The 21,336-nt window shown below is 41.5% G+C and overlaps 1 protein-coding gene across 1 annotated transcript in view; it reads right to left on the reverse strand.

Annotated features, from left to right (window-relative positions):
• Positions 1-2,636: 2,636 nt before the first annotated feature.
• The window catches only part of NAB1 (NGFI-A binding protein 1), a 31,415-nt gene continuing 12,715 nt past the window's right edge, over positions 2,637-21,336 (reverse strand). Inside the window, exons 2-7 of the mRNA XM_014954663.1 lie at positions 17,179-17,312; positions 16,102-16,153; positions 10,345-10,455; positions 7,854-7,995; positions 6,471-6,620; positions 2,637-5,366 (exon numbers count right to left, since the gene is read on the reverse strand). Coding sequence (XP_014810149.1) covers positions 5,275-5,366; positions 6,471-6,620; positions 7,854-7,995; positions 10,345-10,455; positions 16,102-16,153; positions 17,179-17,312 — 681 coding nt within the window. The 3' untranslated portion in view covers positions 2,637-5,274. The remainder of the gene's footprint in view (positions 5,367-6,470; positions 6,621-7,853; positions 7,996-10,344; positions 10,456-16,101; positions 16,154-17,178; positions 17,313-21,336) is intronic.

Genomic DNA, 21,336 nt, shown 5'->3' on the forward strand with positions numbered 1-21,336 from the left:
ATTAAATAATTTTCTAAATAGCTCTGAGAGCGAAGCTGCCTAAAATCCCCAAGGTAATAGGAAATTAACTGCATACACACACGCTCTAAAGATACAGGAGGAATTCAAATTTACTGAGAAGCAATATAAAATATTTAAGAAAGCAAACAAAATTGAGTAAGAACGGTGCAATGTAAATTAAATCTGCCCAAACGAGCAGCACCCGCCTTCGCTGCAGCAGCTTCTCTGGGGGTGTCCACATGGGCACCAGGCTCTGCATGGCCCCTGCTCTGTTACAGACAGGGGAGATGTCCATCGCAGATGACCACACTTTAAAGACCTCCAAATATTTTGTTAAATGGCCAAAAGCGAGGCACCAACTCTTTCAGCATCTCCAGCCGCAGCCCCCTTCCCCCCAGGAGTGTTATTCTTTGTGGACTTACCCGAAGAAGAGGGAGTCAGGAGCACCACAGGTTGGGCTGGGAGGGGTGGTTTTGGGGTGAGCAGCTGTCGGGGCCACCACCTGATGACCCAAGGACTTGGCAGTAGCCTACGTTAGGGCTTCCCAAGCCACCTCCACCACCTCCCGGGCTGCTGCCCACTGGAGCTGCCAGCTCGGACAGGGATGGGCAGCCAGCCTTGACCCACCTCCTTGAGTGGGAACTGCAGCCTGAAACCAGGTGAGATAGGACCTCGCCCCTCACCAGGGCTGCAGGTGCAAGTGATGGGTCTTGCCTGGGGATCTTCCCTGGGTTCAGGCAGGCTTTCCCCCTGGCACAGCTGGGTGGCCGGGCAGGGGGAGCTCAGAGCCACCGGAGGAAGGGCTCTGGAAAGCCATCCCTCCTGAGCAGCTCGAGGAAATTCATATTTCATGTTCTGCTCCTTCTCTGCCCACGGAGTTCTTTCTCGTGGTGGTGCGTAGGTGTATGTGAGGGATTTATCCTTTCCCCACTGAATCACTGCAGCACAACATCTTTTCAACCCTTCTGTACAGCAGAAAAGAGCCTCATGGCATTTCTCCTCTTTTTCCTCCTTAAGGAGACAGCCAGCGAGCTCCACAGCCCAACCCCTCCTAGCCCTGGCAGAGACATACCTGGGGGGACAGACAGCCCCCCTCCTGCCAGCCGGCAACCCGAAACCACAGCCCAGCCCGCCTAGCATGAAGGGGCTAAGGATGCTGCCAATTTTTCAGCTGGAAAAATCCCTCCACACTCAAGAGAAGGAGTAGAGTGGGGTGCCCCGAGCATGGTGTGCTCTCCCCACCACCTCAGGAGCCCAGATGCAAGCCAAAGCCTTACCAAATCCCAATTTGCGCTTTAACCAGGGGCGGCCAGAAGACATTTCATCACCATGTCTGAAACTGGTGTTTGTGTGCGGGTTTTCTCTATTTCAAAAATAAAACGTGGAGGAAATGAGTTCTGCAGTTGTTGTCATGGGCAAAGCCATCGCCAGGAGGAAAGGCATGGCCACGAGTGGATGATCTCTCTGCTGATCCTCATATAAACTGCTGATTTAGAACACGACACAGGAGCCTTAGGCAGGTAGCCAGCAATAAACATTTAAATGGCACCGAGTTTTTTTGGCTGCAGGAGAAAACAAGCACCTCCTGAAATTTCAAATTAACATTAACGACCCTTCTGCAATAGTTGTTTAATCCAACAGTGCTTTCCTACTCACAGTGTTAAGCTTCACAGCACCTTGATGAGACACCGTCTGGTGGGTCTGATGAAAGCCTGTGGGCCCTGGTAGGACCATGCCTGTCCAGCACCACTCTGCTTTTATCAGTCAGTCACCGCTTGGCCCGGATCAAGCTAAAAAAATAATTATCTATAGGTTTTCCAATTATACTTGTGTGCAGTTTAGAAGATCGATAAATAACTTGTGCCATATTCTGTCCCATCAAGCCATCAGTGCCTAGCCCCTTCCTTCTTCATCCTATTTCCTCTCCCAGAACAGGGCAAGTTCACACTGGAAGAGCAGACAAAACCCAGCAAACATTAAGCCATTGGTTCTGATTTTCCACACTTAATCATCTCTGGGCCGGGAGAAGGCAGGGGGGATTGCACTCAACTCTGATCCCACCAGGCCACGTGGATTCTCCCTTCTGCTTTGAACCACACCTGACTTTTATGTCACCTCAGCAACCTGGGTGCTTTGGAAGGTTTTTGGATGGGTTGTCCCCAACTTCTCTTTGATATTTTTGCTCCCTGGTCTGCTTCTCTTCATTATTTTTTTTATACCCCATCTCCCATTCAGCTTCTGTCCTCTGACAGTATCTTAGCACCTGACTATCAAGATGTGGGCCTGGGCTGGGCAGCGATTTGTCTCCTGAATTCCCAAAGACCACTTGTAGCTGCCTGGTACCAGCAGACACAAAAGCTGGCATGCAGGAGCTGGAGAGGGCACTAAATGAGACTGCCATCTTGCAGACCCTGCCAGGGTTTCAGTTCCTCCCTCTCCACCTTGGCCCACCCAGGCCCCGCACCACCCATAACGGAGGACTCCACCACGAGAGCAGGAAAAGGCTTCCTCCAGTGAGAGCTGCAGTTCAAGCGACTCCCTCCTCCCCTATCCCCAGGAAATTAACACCTGCTTTTAGAAAACACAATTAAAACAAAAAAAAAAAAAAAAGAAGGAAAAACCCTAGGGAAACTAAAGAGTTCTCACGGTGAATTTTATTTTGTAAGCAACAATATAAACATGTGAATAAGAACAGGCATCGTTTGCCGGGCTGGCCTTTGATCCAGAGTACCCTGAATCTAGCAACCCTTCCAGAGCAGATGAGGGCAAGCCTCCACCTGTGCCTCCAGAGACCAGCCAAGGTGCAGTCCACCAAGACCTTTGTCATGGAAAGACCAACGCTTGAATATTTGCAATTACCAAATGTATGTGCAATCTCGGAATGTACCTCCCACCTTCCCCCCCAGGTAAAAAAGACAAAAAAAAGTCATACAGCTGCAAACCGGTAAAAAAAAACTGCTTCCAGCTTATTGAGACTGAAATGGCCTGTTGGACTATAAACTGAAATATCATCCTAGAGATAACCAACGGGTTGTGACATAAAGTACTGTATTTACAACTCAAAAATATAACTGTTATATACTTTTAATTTATAGCAAATTTAATACATTAGTGTTTACAAAATAAATTCTGGACTCAACTGAAACAGCGTGCTGCTTAGCAAGTTCTTTTTCCTTCCTCTCACTTTAATCGAAGAGACCAGCAAGCTCAAGAGCTTCTTCTGTGATCCAGGCACAACTTTTGCTGATGTTGAAAAACCAGAACACTTCCTGCATCTCTAAAGTCTCGTTGCTTGGTACCTTCTGTCACTCAAGCTGTACAGTTCAAACCTTAAGCTTGTCCTTTTAACAAGTTCCATACACGTCTCATGAAAGCTACTCAGATACTACCCAGGGCACTGGCTAACGTTACAAACTGAAGAAATACCTTATCCGTAGTACTAGCTCACACAACAGGAAAGAGGAAATATAACTACACATTCAATCTCTTATTTCTAACAGCAAAGCTGCAAACTCCATTGCTTAAAGTTAAGATACTTCAGTAAGTGAAACAGTACCATACAGTTCAAGAAACATTTTTTTTTAAAAAAAACCAAACATTTTAATAGTATAAAAAGTTGTTTACTGGTGTTTCTACTATAAAGCTTTGTTCCACAAATCAAAAGTGATAAAATAATTAGATAGGTTTACAGTGATAAGAGACTGCAGTGTAGACATTTCAGCTCACATTTTGGCTGACCGTCCCAGCACAACGCAGACTGCGACGACGGGGTCGTTAACACACACCTGTGACAGAGCCAACTGCAGACGTGGAGTGCACACCTGAAGGTGGAATTTTACCCATTTGGCATGGGAACTTTCTTCAGCCCTCCCCTTCCACCCACCCACCCCCCATCCAGAACACGTGGTAGGCAAAAAACTGTATTCAGAAACTGAGGCATATAACCATTTTGACCGCAGGGAAGCAACTCTTATTGAGGGAGCTGCGCAGAGGAAAAATGGATGCACACAAACACACCATGGTAAACTCCAAAGTTATATGCCGACTACTTCTCCTTTAGATAAAATGACATCTGCAAAAGTGAAAAATGTACAAAAAATAAAAACTGTCAAATAAATAAAAGAATACAGATGTTAATTAATCACATATATAAAGAAACGTATTGGCATACTGTATGCAGTATACGGTATATTCATAGAATCATGTGGGCTGGACAGCACTTAATAAGGAGCCACATGCTAAAGACATAACTCCTTGTCTCTCTCCTCCAAAAGATCTTACGGTTTCTGGATATCAAGTGCAACCTTTTACACCGATGCATAAATCCTGCATCATATTTCATCTTTGCCACACCTAGGATGCATTTATTTTTATTTTTTTTAAAAAGATCCAGAGAGAAGTCCAAAAAAACCAAGAATGGTCTGAATCACAATTTCTGCAGCCCTGTCCATGCTACTTGGTCTCTTGGGTTTCCTACCGAATGAGGTTTTAGTAATTGTATGCTATATAAACCCATAGTTTTTCCCCAATGGAATGGCAGCCAATCATACGGACTCTTCCATACTCTAACTGGCGTTTTCTACACTCCTGAACTGTAGGTAGGTATTATGCTGTAAGTGTGTTACACAAAGGCTGCTGAAACCATTGAAAGTGATGTAACGATAGTTAAGTGTCAAGTACGTCTGCTATAATACAGAATCAGGGTCTAGGTCTATCAAATGCTATATCCACATAACATTTTAAACCATGAAATATTTTATGCGTTTTTCTTTTTTTTTTTTCTACAAATATTGTTGCAAACTTGCTGTTAATTGTGTCACAAGGTTCGCATTCCTAATTCTCCAAGGATTTTCAATTCAAATGTTTAACAACCATATGTACGCTAGGTACACTTAAAGTAGACACTGAAATTTCAAGTAAAATGAACTGTAGCCACATCTACTGGACTCAATACACGTCCCGACATCTAGGTTTACTTTGATAAGTTATACAAATACATAATACATTCTTAAATAATGAAGACCCACAATATTAATTTGTGAATCTTCCCACGTTATAAAACCACTTTTACAGGAATGTTTATCCACCTGTATTACTGTTTTAGTTTGCAGTGTCTCTTGCTTTCCTGTTTCCACAGATTACTGTACCAGTTCTTAGGCTTTGGCTATTGAAATCTTTTATTTGAATGAGGCAACACTGGTTATTAAGGCTGGTTTTTTTTTCTCCTGTGAAGTTTCATTCTTTACTACGACACCATTTTCCAGAGCAGAATGACTATCTTGTGTCTTCAGGTTCTGTTTTTATGACCTTCCTTTCTATGTTGTTAAAAGCCGAATGAGGAAAATCCTTTAAAATACCAAGGCCTTCTGCATTAAGAAAAGAAAGAAAGAAAAACAAACAAAAAAAAAAAAAAAAGAGAGATGGTAAAAACACTGCTTAGAAACAAATATATTCTGTTCTTAACTCAAGAAAAAGCTCCATGAACCATACGGATAGTAACAGTTGAACCCATAAATTCTGCCTCCTCCTACTGGGCTTGAACCCAGCTAGGTCAGAACCACCTCAGCTACGCTGCAGTGATGACAGAGTAATCACCACTGATTTACTTCAATTTGCTCTGGGAGCAGGGCTTAGTGGAGACACACTCTTCACTTGCATTTTGAAAGGGAACTCGTAAAAATCTCCAACTAGAAATTTCATTAAGCGAATCATCATTTACAGGGTGAGGGACAAACTGCAAAAAAGGTGAGCTAAGACTGCAATATACCAATGTGGAAGATGCAAGATTTTGCCCAGTTTTCAAAACAACTACTTTTGCATCTTTTCTTCCAAATAACCTCCTTCCCATCGCATCTTCCAAACTCAGGTAGGATTTTATTATTCCTAAAGTTGTGAGACTCTCAAGAACTCCTGGCTTTATCTCAGTCCAGCCAGTATTAAACTGAAACCACCCATACAGATTTCACAAAGGATTCTTGCTGTCTTCTAGCAAACTGAGAATGAGTTTCTCCCAACGCCAGAGGTAAGTGACAAGTTCACCAGTGAGCAGAAGTCAGTGAATGGGAAACCCAGTTCAAAAAGACTTACTGCATGATTTTGTTCACAGTACAGAAAGCGCTAGGACTTTATAAACCAGAATAAAAAGTCTTTTTCCTTTATGCAGAGTGAACCCATGTTATAATCAGACTGCATTACAATGACAGCACTGTGTTTAACAGCAGTAGTTCAGGTCAGTGTCGCTCTCTGAGGACAGACACATGCTTATTGGAACCCAGTTACTGCATCCTCTAAACTTTTCCCAGATTAAGTAACACTCCTCCAAGTTTTGTCCAAAACCCTGATGAAAAGGTTACACAGAAAGCATGCCAGGCTGCACCACCAGCTTCTTCACTCAGAGACATCAGGTATTAGTAAGGTTCACCACTGGCTTTGTAAGAAATGGCGGGTAACTTACAGGGGACAGCACTAACCTGAGGACTGGGATTTTGCCTCGCCACCAGGGTAAAGCCGGATCAATTCACTGCACAGAGGTTTTCCAACGTGCTGCTCTCCATCAAGTGAAATGTGCTGCAACTGTCTGCTTGGCAGGTTTGACATGCGGAGATTCAGCGGTCTTTCACCTGGAAGTTGTTCACAAAGAAATGTGGATGCATTAAAAACAAAGCAATATTAAAAAATGGGTAGAGACCTTAACAAGATACTAATTCTATCAGCAAAACTACATCCTAATTTCCAGCTGCTCAGGGAAGACTTCTAACAAAGCAAGGTTTATGTAAATATGCTGCTTCGCAGACCATTCCACAAGCACTGCTAGAGAGGGACACTCAGCCATACAAAAAAAATTTTTAAAAATATCTCTTATTCCACTCAAAAAACCCTTTAAGACCCTAAAAATTCCCACTCCCACTGCACAAAGGATAAATGGTATAAAGAAACTTGCACTACCAAGAAGAGCTGAACCCACACACCTAATTCTTCCTGTATACGTGTGTACTGCACCACTTGACACAAATGACACATTGCTACACACAAATGAAAACCTATATTTTAACGCTTACTTATATTGCCTCCCTTAATTTCTCCCTCTACTGCTTCTCTTCCCCAATCCCTGAACAAACTAGCATTTAAAAAACAGATAGAAGAACTGCTTGTATTTCTTGTGTTTGTAACATTTCATCTCATTTCATAACAGTAAGAAAAGAAAAGCAAACAGAAGCAAAACAAACAGTCCTAAAATTAATTCAAGCTAGGGAATAGTCAGTTGCTAAATCAAAGGGAGAACCACAGAACGGTAAGTGTTTTGAAGAATAACAAGCTACTAAGAACATCTCTAGAATCTGCTTAGTTCTAAGTAATTTACATTGCCAGCTCCTGAGGTTTTGCTCCTAGACTGCAAAGAGGTAAACAAAAAAGGGTACCAACTCCATTATCTGCTTTACTTCCAATTTCCACAGAGCAGGAACACAAACGAAACAGAATCACAGAATCTTCATGGTTGGAAGGGACCTTTGAGATGAAGTCCAACCACAAATGCAACATCCTGCTCTATTTTCAAAACTCAGGATAAATCTAGAGCCAAGTTCTGTCCCCAACTAACAGCAGTGCGCCCTACCTTCTTCCCTCCCACATTATCCATCGGGAAAGCGGTTTGCCCAGGCACATTAGAGTAACAGAGCAGAATCTGACTGTACATCTGATTGCATTATTTAGACTGTAAGCACTTCAGGGCAGAGATCTTGTCTTGTCCATTCAGGGTTCAGTGTTCTACAGCAGATAAATAACACCGCTGACAAAGGTTGCATAATATCAAAGGCATTTGCGAGCAGCAGCGCTGTGCCTGGAAGCTACCCTACCTTGTCCATCAGCATTATCTAACGACATGCCATTGGGGCTGTGCTCTTCCGAGTTTTGTCTGTAACACCCTGTGGAAAGACGTCTCTCTAATGCAGCCTGGTTGCAAAGAAACTCCATCTGTTTTGCCATCACCTTTTCCGACTGCAAATAAAGCAAAAAAAAAAAAAACTTCTTTATATATACATGCGTATAGTGAGTCAAAACACAGGGAAAAAATCAATATCAAATCAAAAAGACTAACAGCCTAGATATAGGTTTTTGTTGACTCATATGTACAGATGTGTGCTTTACAGTTTCTTCAAAACTCTCAAGCAAACAAAATATCTTTGCACCCATAAAGATTTTCATACTGTACATCTGAGTCACTCAAGAATACTTAAAATGCAAGCTGCCATAGTTCATCCACGAGAAATGCAAAATTAAATTCTCTTCTTCAAAAACACACAAAAAAGTACCTTCTGCACTTTAGGACTGCAGGTTACGTGAAGAGAATCTCAAGAAAAGCAAAAAATAATGTCTTAATTATCCAGTTAGCTCTGCTCAAATGTATGTCTTCACAAAGTATTCCAAGAGCAATGGCAACATCTGCTAAAAACTTATGCCAAGATTTCACCAGACATCTTGGAATCTTTATTTTAGGAAACAGCACTACACAAGCTTAAAAATCTGCCATTCTGAAAGTGTAGGATGACAGTATGTTTGTGGGGGATAAAGGTGTGAAATGTCTGTCTAGAAGAAGAACAAGACCTATACACCTCTAGAGAGTGAAACTACACAATGCAGTGCAACGTGGGAGGAAATGGCGTCTGAATGTTTGTCATTGACTTTAATGCCAAGAGAATTCTAACTTTCAATATAGTCTTGTTCTCGAGAATGTAAATAAGCATCTTGCAAAACTAAAAAGAAAATCACAAGTCAAGAAAGTTGATTTAGAAAAGCCACAATGAACTTAAGAACAGAGAGTGTACAAACTTAACAGCTGCGATTGATAGGAAAAAAATGCATTTCTTTTTCGGGTAATGCCATAATAGTTTCAACTAATACAGAGGCCAATTAATTGCAGAGGACTTAACTTTTCTTGGGAGAGGATGGAAGTCCTGACTTCCCACAGAAGTCTGCTTACTCAGCACAGTTCAACAATCTACAAATACAATGGCAGCGTAACAGACCAGCAAAGTCTGAGCTTCTCCAGCACAGCGATGACCCTGACAACAGGGTAATGACATAACCAGTATTTACTTACTTTGGCTTAGAGCTCATCAAGTTCTGCAGAAGAACACTGGTAGCTCAAGCTTGGTCTTGGGAGGTAGGTGAAAAAAGAAACTATTTTCAAAATACTTTACTTTCAAGCATGCTTTAACTTTGCTACTCTGTCACTCCTTTTACAACTTTTGAACTGTAAAATAACTTTCTAAAAGAATAAAACATTTCTTACTCATGCCATCTCTGTTGTTTAACTGGGATAAAACCAGACTTTTAAACTGCAATGATGCTTCTAATCACCACAGAAAAACCTATAGCGTTGCAGATACATTTAAGCTTAAAACAATCTCTAGTCCATTGTTACATAGCAGTGACCAATGAAAACTTCAAAGCACATACAAGACGAAAATAAGCTTTCAAAATTAAGTTCATTTAATCATTACATGACATCGGAATATGTAACATAATTGCTTTTTGATGTATCACAATAAACAGATTTGTATGACTGTACAACGCTTTGCAATAGAAGAAGGTAAAAGACAGGGTAACACATCTAGTCTCAGAAAACACAACTGTAACTCCTAAATGTAATCTTACATGAAAATTCGGTGATTACATTTGCCCAAATCAGCTACACAAAATAAACTTGTTGCAACTTAGCATAAAATCCCTCCTTGGCAACAACTGGCAGCAGGAGCTAGGTACTTGCCTCAAGGCCGGGATACGCTGCAGAAGAGACAAGGAAAGAACCGGAAACCCATCTTCATTTATAAAAAGCTTTCTGGATACTCAAAAAAACATTGCACTTCCACCAGGGTAGATAGTATTTAGAAAGGCAATTTATCCTCCCAGATCCAGAGGTTCACAGTTTCCTAAATATATTGGCCTTTCTTCTTACAAGAAATGTCAGAACTGAGGACTCCAAGATCGCCTACTCTATTTCTCAGTAGACTCAGTAGCTTGAACTTTCCATTTATAGCTAATAACGCAAGTAACACAGCACATACTGTACCAGTAGTACCCTACTTTCTCCCAACAGGCAATCACGTATTTTCAAGCCTACTACACTAGATCTTACCTCCTTGGAACTAACAAGGGTAAAGCCGTAGCACTGTGTTAGAACACTTCCAGAAGGTAAACCCTAACTAAGAGTGATGCAATCACAGCTAAGCTAGGTAGCCTTTCAAAATGGACAGTAATTACTTTAGTCATCAGAACAATACACCAAAATCAATGTACAAAGACACAGCCTCTATTATTCACAGTGTAGTGGTATAATTGGTTTACCTGGGAACTAAGAGCTGTTGAGTCTTCACTCTTTCCTTTAGCCAAAGCAAGTGGCATTTTGTCTTGCTGGTAGAGCGTCTGGACTGTGTCCTGGAAATCAGGGTAACCATCCTATTGAGTATAAGAAGAAACCAAACACCAAAAGGGATATATTATTGTTTTTTCTTCACCCTCTGTATACTCAGAAGAACAAAACCCCACACATTCCTGAACTTCTGGACTGCAATTGACATGTTTGTGCTACCCACTTCATTGATGTTTGTGCATAAAACACACACAGCCCCTCTGCAACAACTGCTGTGTATCTAAAACGGCAAACACAGACAATCCTAGCTCATCTGTCACAGTTTCAGGTGAATCCAGACTACTGTTGTCACTGACATTAAACTAGTTTACATTCAGCCTTGCCAGGCAGACTTAGGCCTGTGGTTTCTGTCACTCATCACAGCAGCTTTGGAGATTCTTAAGAAATCAAGTTTATATGTAGTTGAGAATAAGGCACAGCAGCTGGATATACTAACTCTGAGAACTTGAGCAAAGCCTCCTGACATTCAATATCTTTCACATGGTACCTATACTAGTACCACAAAATGAACTATCACTATTTTAAAAGCAGGGCAGCAAAGACTTTATATACTATGGGAAATCATGATTCAATAAATCTTTCAGTCTCAAACGCTTCTGACATGCAAATCTCTTCTGCAGCTTGCATATGTAAAGCAAAGAAAGTTCCTGTGAAAGCCTGCCAGACTCCATTAAAATAAATTAATCATCGAAGCAAAGGTTCAAGATGAGAAATTTATCCTGCTTGGCATTATAAAAGGAAAGCTTATGTAAAACAGAGGAACATCCAGAAGTGTTTACAAAAGCACAGTATAGGTGAGTCTTAACATGTGAGAAGAAGCTGGAGAGCTTAAGACAGACCCCAAACCTGAAAACAGTGACATCGTGACATCTGTCAGTGAAGATATGTAGAACCAGGTATCAAAAATTACACTTAATTAGGTATATTTTCCTTGATTCTACAGCCACGTGCACATAAATAACATTTTTGACAACAGCTGGACAAATGGGTCCAGCTGGACAAACGACCCAGGAACAAGAAAAGTGACCTTTCAGAAAAGCCACAAAGGGAAGGACTACAAGGTCCATGCCCTTGACAGCCTGCCCGCTGCGCTGCAGAGCGGTGGTCAGACCCACCTCAGGTGGCCAGACCCTCAGTGCAACGCCACGCTAATGAAGCTGTAATTTATACTCAGGGGAAAAAAAAAAACAACAACCGACCAAAAACCTGTCTGAACACTGCGTACTTCTTTTATCCACCCAACACACTCCCTCGGGGTAAAAATAAACATGGCAGGCATGCAAAATTTCACGAACAGGTAAATTGCCACAAAACCTCATCCTCTAGAAACAAAGGCTTTGCAGCACACTTCAGTAAGCACTGACCATTTTCATAGTTAGACCGGAATTTGTTTAGGAGAGGAGAACGACTTTGTGTAGGAAGATGAGAAACTGAATACACAAAACCCTCTCACTCGGGATCCTATTTTTGCAACGAAACAGGTAACACGGCTCTTCACAACGTTATCTGTGATCACTTGCCAACAAAAGCAGAAGCTGCTGCCCAAAAACGGGGCCGGCTGCCCGTTGTGCTGCCTCTTGCCGTGACTGTCACCCATCAGTTGGGCAGATAACTCTGGGATGACGATGTGGTTGTGGAGCACCTTCCTGGAGCCCATCCCCACCGCCGGCCGTTCTCCTCCCACTGCCCCACGGGTAAGGGCTGAGGAGAAGCAGGCTGGGCCAGGGACAACCCAGCTTTGCCCGGCAGTTCCTTCTCCCTCTGCGGCCAGGAGGACCTGCTCCATGCCGTGCAGCCTCTGTGTTTTGCCAGGCTGCTGCTCAGTTGTTTTCCAAGCAGCTCCGTGCAGCAGATGTTCCCAGTCCCACATGTGCTTTTCCGCTCCCTCTAATGACATTTTTTTCCTATGCAAACAGGAGCTTCTACTGCTTCTGCTGTTTTCATGGAGAAAATAAAAAAACAACCAACAAATCCTACACTTTGGTTTTCTTTTCAACCTCCTCGGCGGTGGTGGAGGTGGGCCTTTTCTCTCCTCTCCCCATCCTGGCACCAAAGGAGGATGCTTCCTCCCAGCCTCTGCTCAGGTCTCCCTGCCTGCGCCCCCCAACTCCCACTGGGCTCCGTGGAACCAGCTTTTGGAAGCTCCCCCCACCCACCGTGTTCCACTGAATGGAGACACTGACACAGAATATCTTCAAAACTCTCCTTTCTTTGCTCCTCTGGCTGCTCACATTGAATCTGAAGGGAAACCTCGTCAGCCCCCCCGGGAAGGAGGAGCAGCCTCCATGAGCAGCCTCTCCCTCCACCACTTCTGCGTGATACACCTGGGACTTGTTTTGCTTTCTCAAAGCTGCTGCCACAACAGCTCATGGCTTTGAGCCGTGCTGGTACTGAGTCACAGAAGATGACAAAACAAGGGGTGCCACCACCCCACGACACCTATTTGGGGGGGGATCCTTGTTCTGTAGGAGGATGTGCCTCTTCCATCCCTATTCCCCTCTCCCCCTCTCCGTCCAGTACAGATTTAGGAACTACAACCCCTTTTTTTCTTTATAATGTGCTTCCAAATCCCAATTCACTCCATTCCCTTCTTCACTCCCTCCACGCCTTTAGTCTGTCATTCGCCTGGAATTTTTTCCCCTTTCTCCTATCTACACTTCACTCCCACAGCTCGCCCACCCACTCTACGAATGAGAGGGGGGGGGAGCTCGCAGGGGGGAAGAGAAAAGGCTTTTACAGGTAATTTGATGTAATTCATGGCATATTGTTTCTTTGTAATGCTTGTGTGAGTTTCATATTCGCGAAGAGGATAAATTTACAATGGTGGCTGTAACCCGGCAGCGCTGCAGCTCGCACACACAGCTCTGCTCAAGGATGACCTTCAGAGTCTCTCTGGAAGGGGTTTTTTTTTTAAGTTATATTATACATCAGGAAATTAACTCATCTTTTTTTTCCTTTTTTTTTTTTTTTAAGTAATCTTTTTCACTATGCAAACAGGGTGTGAAGTCTTTCCAAATTCAAGCGCTTGCATTTTAGACCACGCTTTGCGGAGACATTAATGACTAATGGGTAAAGGAATGGTGAATCAACATACAGAGTTCAGCCTTAAAACAGAAAAGCAAAATGACCTTTAACCAAAAAAAAATAAAAAAAAAATATTAAGAAGACCAAGCTAATTACAACAACAACAAAAAAAATCAGCCATGTTCAGACCCTCTGCTTGCTATTGGCATGACAGTGAGCGAGTAGAGCCACAATAAGCATTATAACTTTAAAGTCAGGAAGAGGAATTCTTGTCCAGAACAGAAGGAAAAATCTGCAGCATTTGCTACCATTTCCATTTTTACCTTCACCTTTCTAAAAGCAAACAAAAAAACCCTAAAAAATCCCCAAATGTGCTACTAAAAAAGGACCTTTTTTTTTCCTGCAAAATGCAAGCTCCGAGAACCCAAAATACTACATGTGAGTGATCTGCTGTGCAGTACTGCATCTTTTTTAATTTCTTTGAAGAAAAGTCCATGATTTACAGTGTACCTCAGAATTATAATGCACTGAAGTAACAGTTTACTCCTTAGAAGACCCCAAATTTGTATAGAAAAAGACATTTATACTGATAACAAGACTGGTAACTTCAAAATGAATAATGCTTGGCTATCAAATGAATGATGTCATTTAGCTATATTTTTAATTTCTTATTGTGGAAAAAAGTCATATTTCTGAAATAGTAATTTGTACAGTTAGGACATGAAATTTTCACAAGCGTTTTAAAATACGGCTGGTAATTTTAGATAAAAAGAAGACCAAGTAAACATCCTCTCTCAGAATTACCGAGCTAAGAAGTGCCTAGAGAAAGCAGGCCTTCCAGACTTTTAAGATTTCACCATGCAGAAAATGAGAGAATGCACATCCCCGAAGGCTGTCCAAATTTCCTGCTCTCCAAACCACCTAAAGTTTCAGCCTGTATTCTTCAGGATTTTAATTTTACTTTTTCTTTCAATGAAGATCCTGAGGGAAAAAGAGCACCTCCCTTGCAGTGTGTCATTTTAGATACTTGCTCATCATCAATTATTACTGAATCAAGGAAAAACTTCCTAATGCTGAAATCTAATATATTAGTCAGTGAAATACTACTTCAAGCAGAGGAGCGGCAGCTCCCCACCAGCTCTTACAGGTTAAGACTAGACTGGACCAGAGGGCAGACTCAAGAAGCAATGGTCCTTCAACGTGCTGGTCAAGGCAGATAATGGTGAAGGTGGATAAAAATCAATGGAGCTTTTCCCTGCTCTTTTTTGCAGACTGAAAATCAAGCTTATGTCAAAGCAAATCCTAAGGCACGTAAATGATATTGCTGACTTACCATCAGAGCTACCAGCAAATCCTCAATGCACACGTATATTCTGTATTACGTAAAGTCAAACTACAACTGCACACAGACTGATGTAACTTAATAAACAAATAAAGTAAGATTAACTCCTCTATACCTATTCATAAGTGCCTTTTCAAAACTAACTGCCTCACAGGAAAAGCCTTTGTACAGGTAACAAAGTCTTGCACTACTGAAAAAAAAATAAAAATGAAAGCCTCGCATTCAGTGCATCATTTATCACAGAATGAGTTACACATGAGAAATGCATTCCAGAATATGTTACAACTCTCCTCTGCAGTCAAAGAATATATTGCATATCCGGGTCACATACAAATCTAGCTCAGGCATAGCTTACATTCTAACACACGTTTAATCTGCACCTTTTGGAGTAGACAGTACAATAAAAAACCCCACAACACTAAGGATGAATTAGATACTAACGTTAACAGTGAAACAGTATTTTTTTTTAATAAATTAAAAACTAAGACCTGCTATTCTTTTGAGGAATATAGGTATACATACCTACAATTATTATTAATTTTTTATTATTAAAAGTGATTTTTTAAAAGGCCTCACATTTACTTTCCAGCAGTGGTCACTGAAGAAAAAGGTAAGCTATATATATGTTGCTCCTGCAGTTTCTAACAAGAAACTCTCAGCATCTCCCCAAGAACCTCTTGTGCAGGTATATACATTAGCCGTGTACACACACGCTTTTTACAGACAAACAATTACCAAAAAACCTGTAAATTAATATCTACAGGAACAACCATTTGCGTTGACATATACAGCCTTTAGTTAGCTTCTAACTTCTCAAGATGACCAGTTTTAGAATTTATAGCATAGTCAGAGATGGCTAGTATTCTGCCACTGATCCTTACCCAGAACTTTGGATTCTGGACATGACCAAAAGTTGACTCAAACAAATTAAGAAAACCCCACCCCACACTGACTTAAAAGCAGGGGGCCTTATGGAAACACTTCCTATAGCGCTTGAGCTTATTCCACCACAGGAAGCCAGTAAGTCCCATTCCTCCCCTTCCTACTCACTCAGAGTGCAAAACACTGAGAGAAACCTCACCATAAAGCAAATCCTACTCTTTACCCTTGCTCCTACAGGTTTCTCCATCAAGCATTTACATTTGCAGAGACAGTGGTGATGTTCTCCCCCTCTCTCTCACACACCCATCAACTATCTGTCAAATGTTTGTTTTTTTTTTTACAAATTTCCTTAAGACAGATCCCTTCAAAACAACAGTGAATTTTAGCATGTATAGGTCAAAATACAGGAGTCACAATACTGTACCTCTATCTTGATTCTCTTTGGTGACAGCTCATCCCTCTCTCCACATTTAGATCTAGAAGAGAAGACACATACACTATCAGTAAACAGCAGATTAACCCTGATCGTCAGAAAGAATCATGAAAAACAAAGTCAATGGAAAAAAATAATAAATAAATCGGGCACGAACAAGTGAGATGCACAGAAAAAGACTTCAATTCTCTTGGACTTGGCAGCAAAGGTCACTCAAATATTGAGGAATACAAAGGACTTGTGTCCTTTTCAAAACTGTCAAGAGACTCACGCACTTTTCTTCCCAACAGAAAGGAAAGCTACCTGAGCACAGAGAATTACAGAAATACCCATGGCATTGCTTACCCAGAATGGATGTGTATCTACATTAATCACTACAGAAGAAAGGGGAGCAAAGGAAAGCCATAAAAAGCTCTGAGAAGTGTAGGAAAACATACTTTGAAAGGATATTGCATCAGGGAGTTAACATTTAAAAACAATATATAGAAAGTATCAAGACTTTCAATCTTATTTATTAATACTAATGTTTTAATTGTATTTAAAAGCTGTTAAGCCTTTGTTACTGTTTCACAAAGGCAGTTCATCTAACAAAACAGTAACAAGTTAAATTAGGACTCAGTTCTTTTACAGCAAGTTTGTAAGCCACTCCCTATGACTGGATCTTTTTCATTCCTGGAAACTAACAAGCCAAATCTGTATATGGGAAAAAAAAAAAAACAAATATTGACACATGAAGCAGCTTTGGCTACTCTGCCTATTTACATTAACCTTGAAATACACAAATTCCTCAAATACTTGAAACTGCCAACCTTTCAGATGCCTCTCAATATGCACTATCATCGCAAAAATCTGGAAAACTGGAGAGCAAATAAAAAGGTAACTCAAGACAGCTAAATCTTAGCAGTTTAAAAGCTTCATGACTTAAATAGCATTTTCCTACCCTCCTCAGAGGAGCACTTTGCTAGATAAAGAGCAAGAAAAAAAGTGTCTCTAGTGCTTCAAAATAAATGCTATCAGACTGATTTGTTCCCTGAAAGTAAAGGTCCTTTTAGTTAATTAAAACCTTACTTGGTGGTCCTGTAAGTATACTTGTATGTGACTTCTCGAGAGATTTGCCGAGCTAGTGCGAAGAGTTCATCTCTCCTGGTCAACAACGCGTTATCTTTTACACACAGCTGGGCGGCTGCTTCATTAACTGTTAGCTGGAAATTAAACACAAAAACAGGGATTCATAATTTTGCATACTTTTCACCCGTTGTGCTTGAAAAAGTACCTGTTCTTCTGAAATAATAAAAAACTTCAATGGCAAGTAAAATTACCTATAACTGTATACTAAGCCCTGGAGAGGTTTTTTTTTTTTTTTCAATTTATATATACCCTTATCAAGCCAGGTAAGCCTCTGGGAAGAGAAGAAGATATAAACGTAGTTGGTGCATTTGATGTCCTTTAAAGTAAAACATTATTGTAAGACTCTCTCAATGTGAGCGGCTTGTGCCTCATCCCAGCATTAATTAAATCTCAGTATAAAACAGTAGCTCTGAATGTTCACAGTGTTTGGCTCCCAAAGCCTGGTTTACAGGGAATACTATTTTTATAAGCGCAATATGCCCAGGACTCAGGGAAAAAAGAAAAAAAAAAAAAAAAAAGAAAAAAAACCTGACAGTGTGGGTACAGATGGCTTTCCCTGGTGAATACAGCATAAATTCTGTAGAAGGTGATGGTTTAAGAAACGATTAAACTTTTTTTAGCTATGTTTCTCACCCTCATGTTTGTGAAGACTATCTTCAGACATGAATCAAATGTAACTTGTGTTACAAGGATGTTTTCCTCAGCCTGCCGGGACACATTTCCAGTGCCTCTGCTGCTGCTGGCAAGAGTTTTGTAAAGAGGAGGGGAAAAAAAAAACCAACCCCAACCCCACATTAAGTTAAGGCTCAAAATGGTTTCGCAACGCTCTTCAGAAGCCCATAGGAAGCAGTGATACTGTCATGAATTATACCAGCTTCATAATAGCCCTGTCTGAAAAGCCTGTGGTCAAAACAACAAAATTATTAATGCAACGAGGGACACGGAGACGCTGGATAGATGACTCCCTGCTCCTTCCATGGTGAGCAGGGGCTGGAGACATTTTCACTTCTTCCTCAGCTGGAGAACAGCCAGCATGTGGAATGAAGCATAACAGCGAGAGGCTAACTGAATACTACAGGTATTTTTCCCCAAGTGCCCACAACTCTTCCACTCTCTATTTCTGGAAATTAAGCTGCTTTGAATTTGCTTCTCGCAAATGAGCACAGCCTAAACTTTGCTGCTACTGCCAACGATATGTTCTGTATCCGTCTCAGGCTAGTGAATATTACCAAGCAGCTAGGTTTTCACGGCACAGTCAGCGTATTGATGATGGACTGAGATGTGCCACCCCCAAAACCTCGATGTAGCAGTGCCCAAAGCAGCCACAGCTCCGCACACGGGGTTCTGTGGTTGAGGACGGTTGGACAAGATGATCTTTAAGGTCCCTTCCAACCTAGAAGATTCTGTGATTCTGTGACTCACACATGTGTGGCCAAAAACACTGCTCGGGCAAGAAGCAGATGGAAGGTGAAGCCGAGGACAGACCAGCAGGTCTGCAGGTCAATGGTGTCTCCTGGGAGAAGGTGGAGAAACTCGCTCCTTTACCCCCCTCTCTACTCCACTGCAGAACGTGAATTAAATCAGAGGCCAGCAGCTCACTGGAAACACAGCACGCCCCATCCCTGATGGAGGGAAGCTGTCATAAGACACAAACAACATACAACCACGCTGTTCTTCACCGAAGTGCTCAATGCCATCCAGATTAGGAAAAAAAAAAAAAAATATATATATATATATTGCCGGATGTGCCACTTGTTCTCCAGGGATTGAAAAAACCAAAAACATGTATCAGAAGATCCGAGATTCTCTCAGCAGCCTCTGTCCATAGAGTATTTCTAGTAAAACCTCACACAGACCTGCTGTTCCTGGTATTTCATAAGGGGTTTTTCTCCTGTGTTTAGCATAAATGCTTCTGATGTGAGTATGGCATTTCCTGCAATGCCTGAATGCTAATCAGAGTGCAAACATAACTGGCAAACTAGGTATGTTGCTTGATCATTTAGCCTCTATACAGACAAAAAAATAATAATCTCACAGAGATCAGATGTGCATGGGTGGGAAGCTTAGGTTTAATCTGCGGAACATCTCTACTTACCATGTTTCTAAAATACAGTGTACAAAACCAACAAACTATTGCCCCTTAGACAGGAACAGTTACTCTGCAATGTCTATCTTTTCAGAAAAAAAAAAAAACCCAGGGGAAAAAAACAGACAGCAAAATAAAAGATTAATACAACACTCATGAAAAGAAATACCATCCAAAGCAGGCATTAAGTTCTGTAACGGTGATAGCTATTACTTTGCTGAGGATGATATGGCTCATGCTTACAAAATAATTTGAGACGCTTTTTTATCCCTCGATAAACTGTTGAAAGGTTGCAGAGAGCTCAAATGACTGAAAATGCTTCGGGTAGTTACAGGCAAATGCTGTTTATCCTAATAGATGAGAAAAGCCAAATGTTTGTTTGTTTGTTTTTCCTGGTTTCTTCTTTCAGGTCACATCCAGACTTACTGAATGGAAGCTCATCATGGCTTCCTGCCTTTTCAGGAGGCATAATACTAGAGATAGAAAGTGTTGCATGCCTAAAAATAAAGACTCTGTCTGCTGGAAGTCTTAACGACACAGAGCAGCACACAACCATCCAGGCTCTACAGAGAAGGATGGGCATATTCCCATCTGATGGGGTTCATAGATCCCCCCACTAAAAAAACACATCATTAAATACCAAGCCCTACTGTTTTGGTGAGTCAGCAAAAGAAAAGGGAAAAGACCGAGCTAGACAGGATTTATTACTTGCATTTCTTATTTCTCACACTATTAAACAGGATTTTTTTGTTTGTTTGTTTCATAGGTACCTAGACAAACACTGAAACATTAACACGTAAATTGCAAATCTGGGTCAAACACGCATGGGTCACTGAGTTCAAGGGCATGTTTCGTACTCATCCCTCCTCCAGTCCAACTTTAAATGTAAAGAGCTCTCCGTGCTTGAAAAGCCGTGTAATACCAAGACAAAGGGATGGATTAAGGACACTATGGTTATTAGTTTCGAAATGCCTTTGAAAGGCTCTGCATCAGATTTTATGCTAGATCAGTGCCCTATGCAGATAATCCTACCAATAGCACACACTTACCACCAGCTCAGTGTCTACAAAAACAAGCTAATGAGCATCACGACTTTCTAGCACAACTGATGAGCGTGGCTGGGAATTGGCTGTTTAAGTTTGGCTCTTCCTCAGCTCCCACTGGCCTCCAATGGCTGCTCAGGCCCTCTCAGACACCCCAGTGCTCACACCGAAATGGAGAACATTCTCACTCATTCACCAACAAATACTTCCATCAACTTTGAGTTTTAATTTCCTCGCAAATGCTTGAGGAGGCAGAGATACCCTGATCTTTACATTAAGAAGCTGATCCCTACTTAAGCTTTTTAAATTCATAGTGAAGTTTATTCAGCTGTTCCTTACCAGCTGCAAGGAGAAACCTTGAACTGCGAGGCAGAATGACAGCCTTGGAATGTTCTAACACGTGCAGAAACACGGTCTCTGGACAAGCAGAAACCTACCTCCCTGCTTGTTTAAGGCCCTTCCTTCTGAGCAGCAAATCATTTAAGCCACCAAAAATCCACTGAAGTTCAGCAAACTCTGGTTCGTCAGATTTTAAACAAAAAATGGTCTCATTGCTGCTATTTATATATTTTCTGTTTTAAGATGGAAATTGAGAGAAAACTGCTGAAGACAAAACTCTGTAAAATCCGGTCTCTTTAAGCAAACAGTAAACCAATTATGAGCAAATTCTTCTTGCTTGCATGTGTGCAGTTCCCATCAAGTTCAGTGAGGCCCCACATGCGTAAGTGAGGCATAAGTCAACCACATTCTCCTTTGATCTCCTGCCCTTAATCATAATAGCGATAGAAATATTTCCTAAAGCCAAACCATGCTCTCATTCCATTTTTAAACATGGTTTTACAATGATGTAGTAAAGATCTGTAGTGCAGTACTAAGAGAAAAAATGAAAAAATTAAGGCGGTAGAGCCATCGTTCCTTCTTCCAGTTCTTTGCTGGGCTGCTCCTTCACACCACCACCCCACTAATCAC

This window comes from Calidris pugnax, unplaced genomic scaffold (assembly GCF_001431845.1).
Source record: "Calidris pugnax isolate Ruff unplaced genomic scaffold, ASM143184v1 scaffold103, whole genome shotgun sequence".
In the NCBI taxonomy this organism is placed as follows: Eukaryota; Metazoa; Chordata; class Aves; order Charadriiformes; family Scolopacidae; genus Calidris; species Calidris pugnax.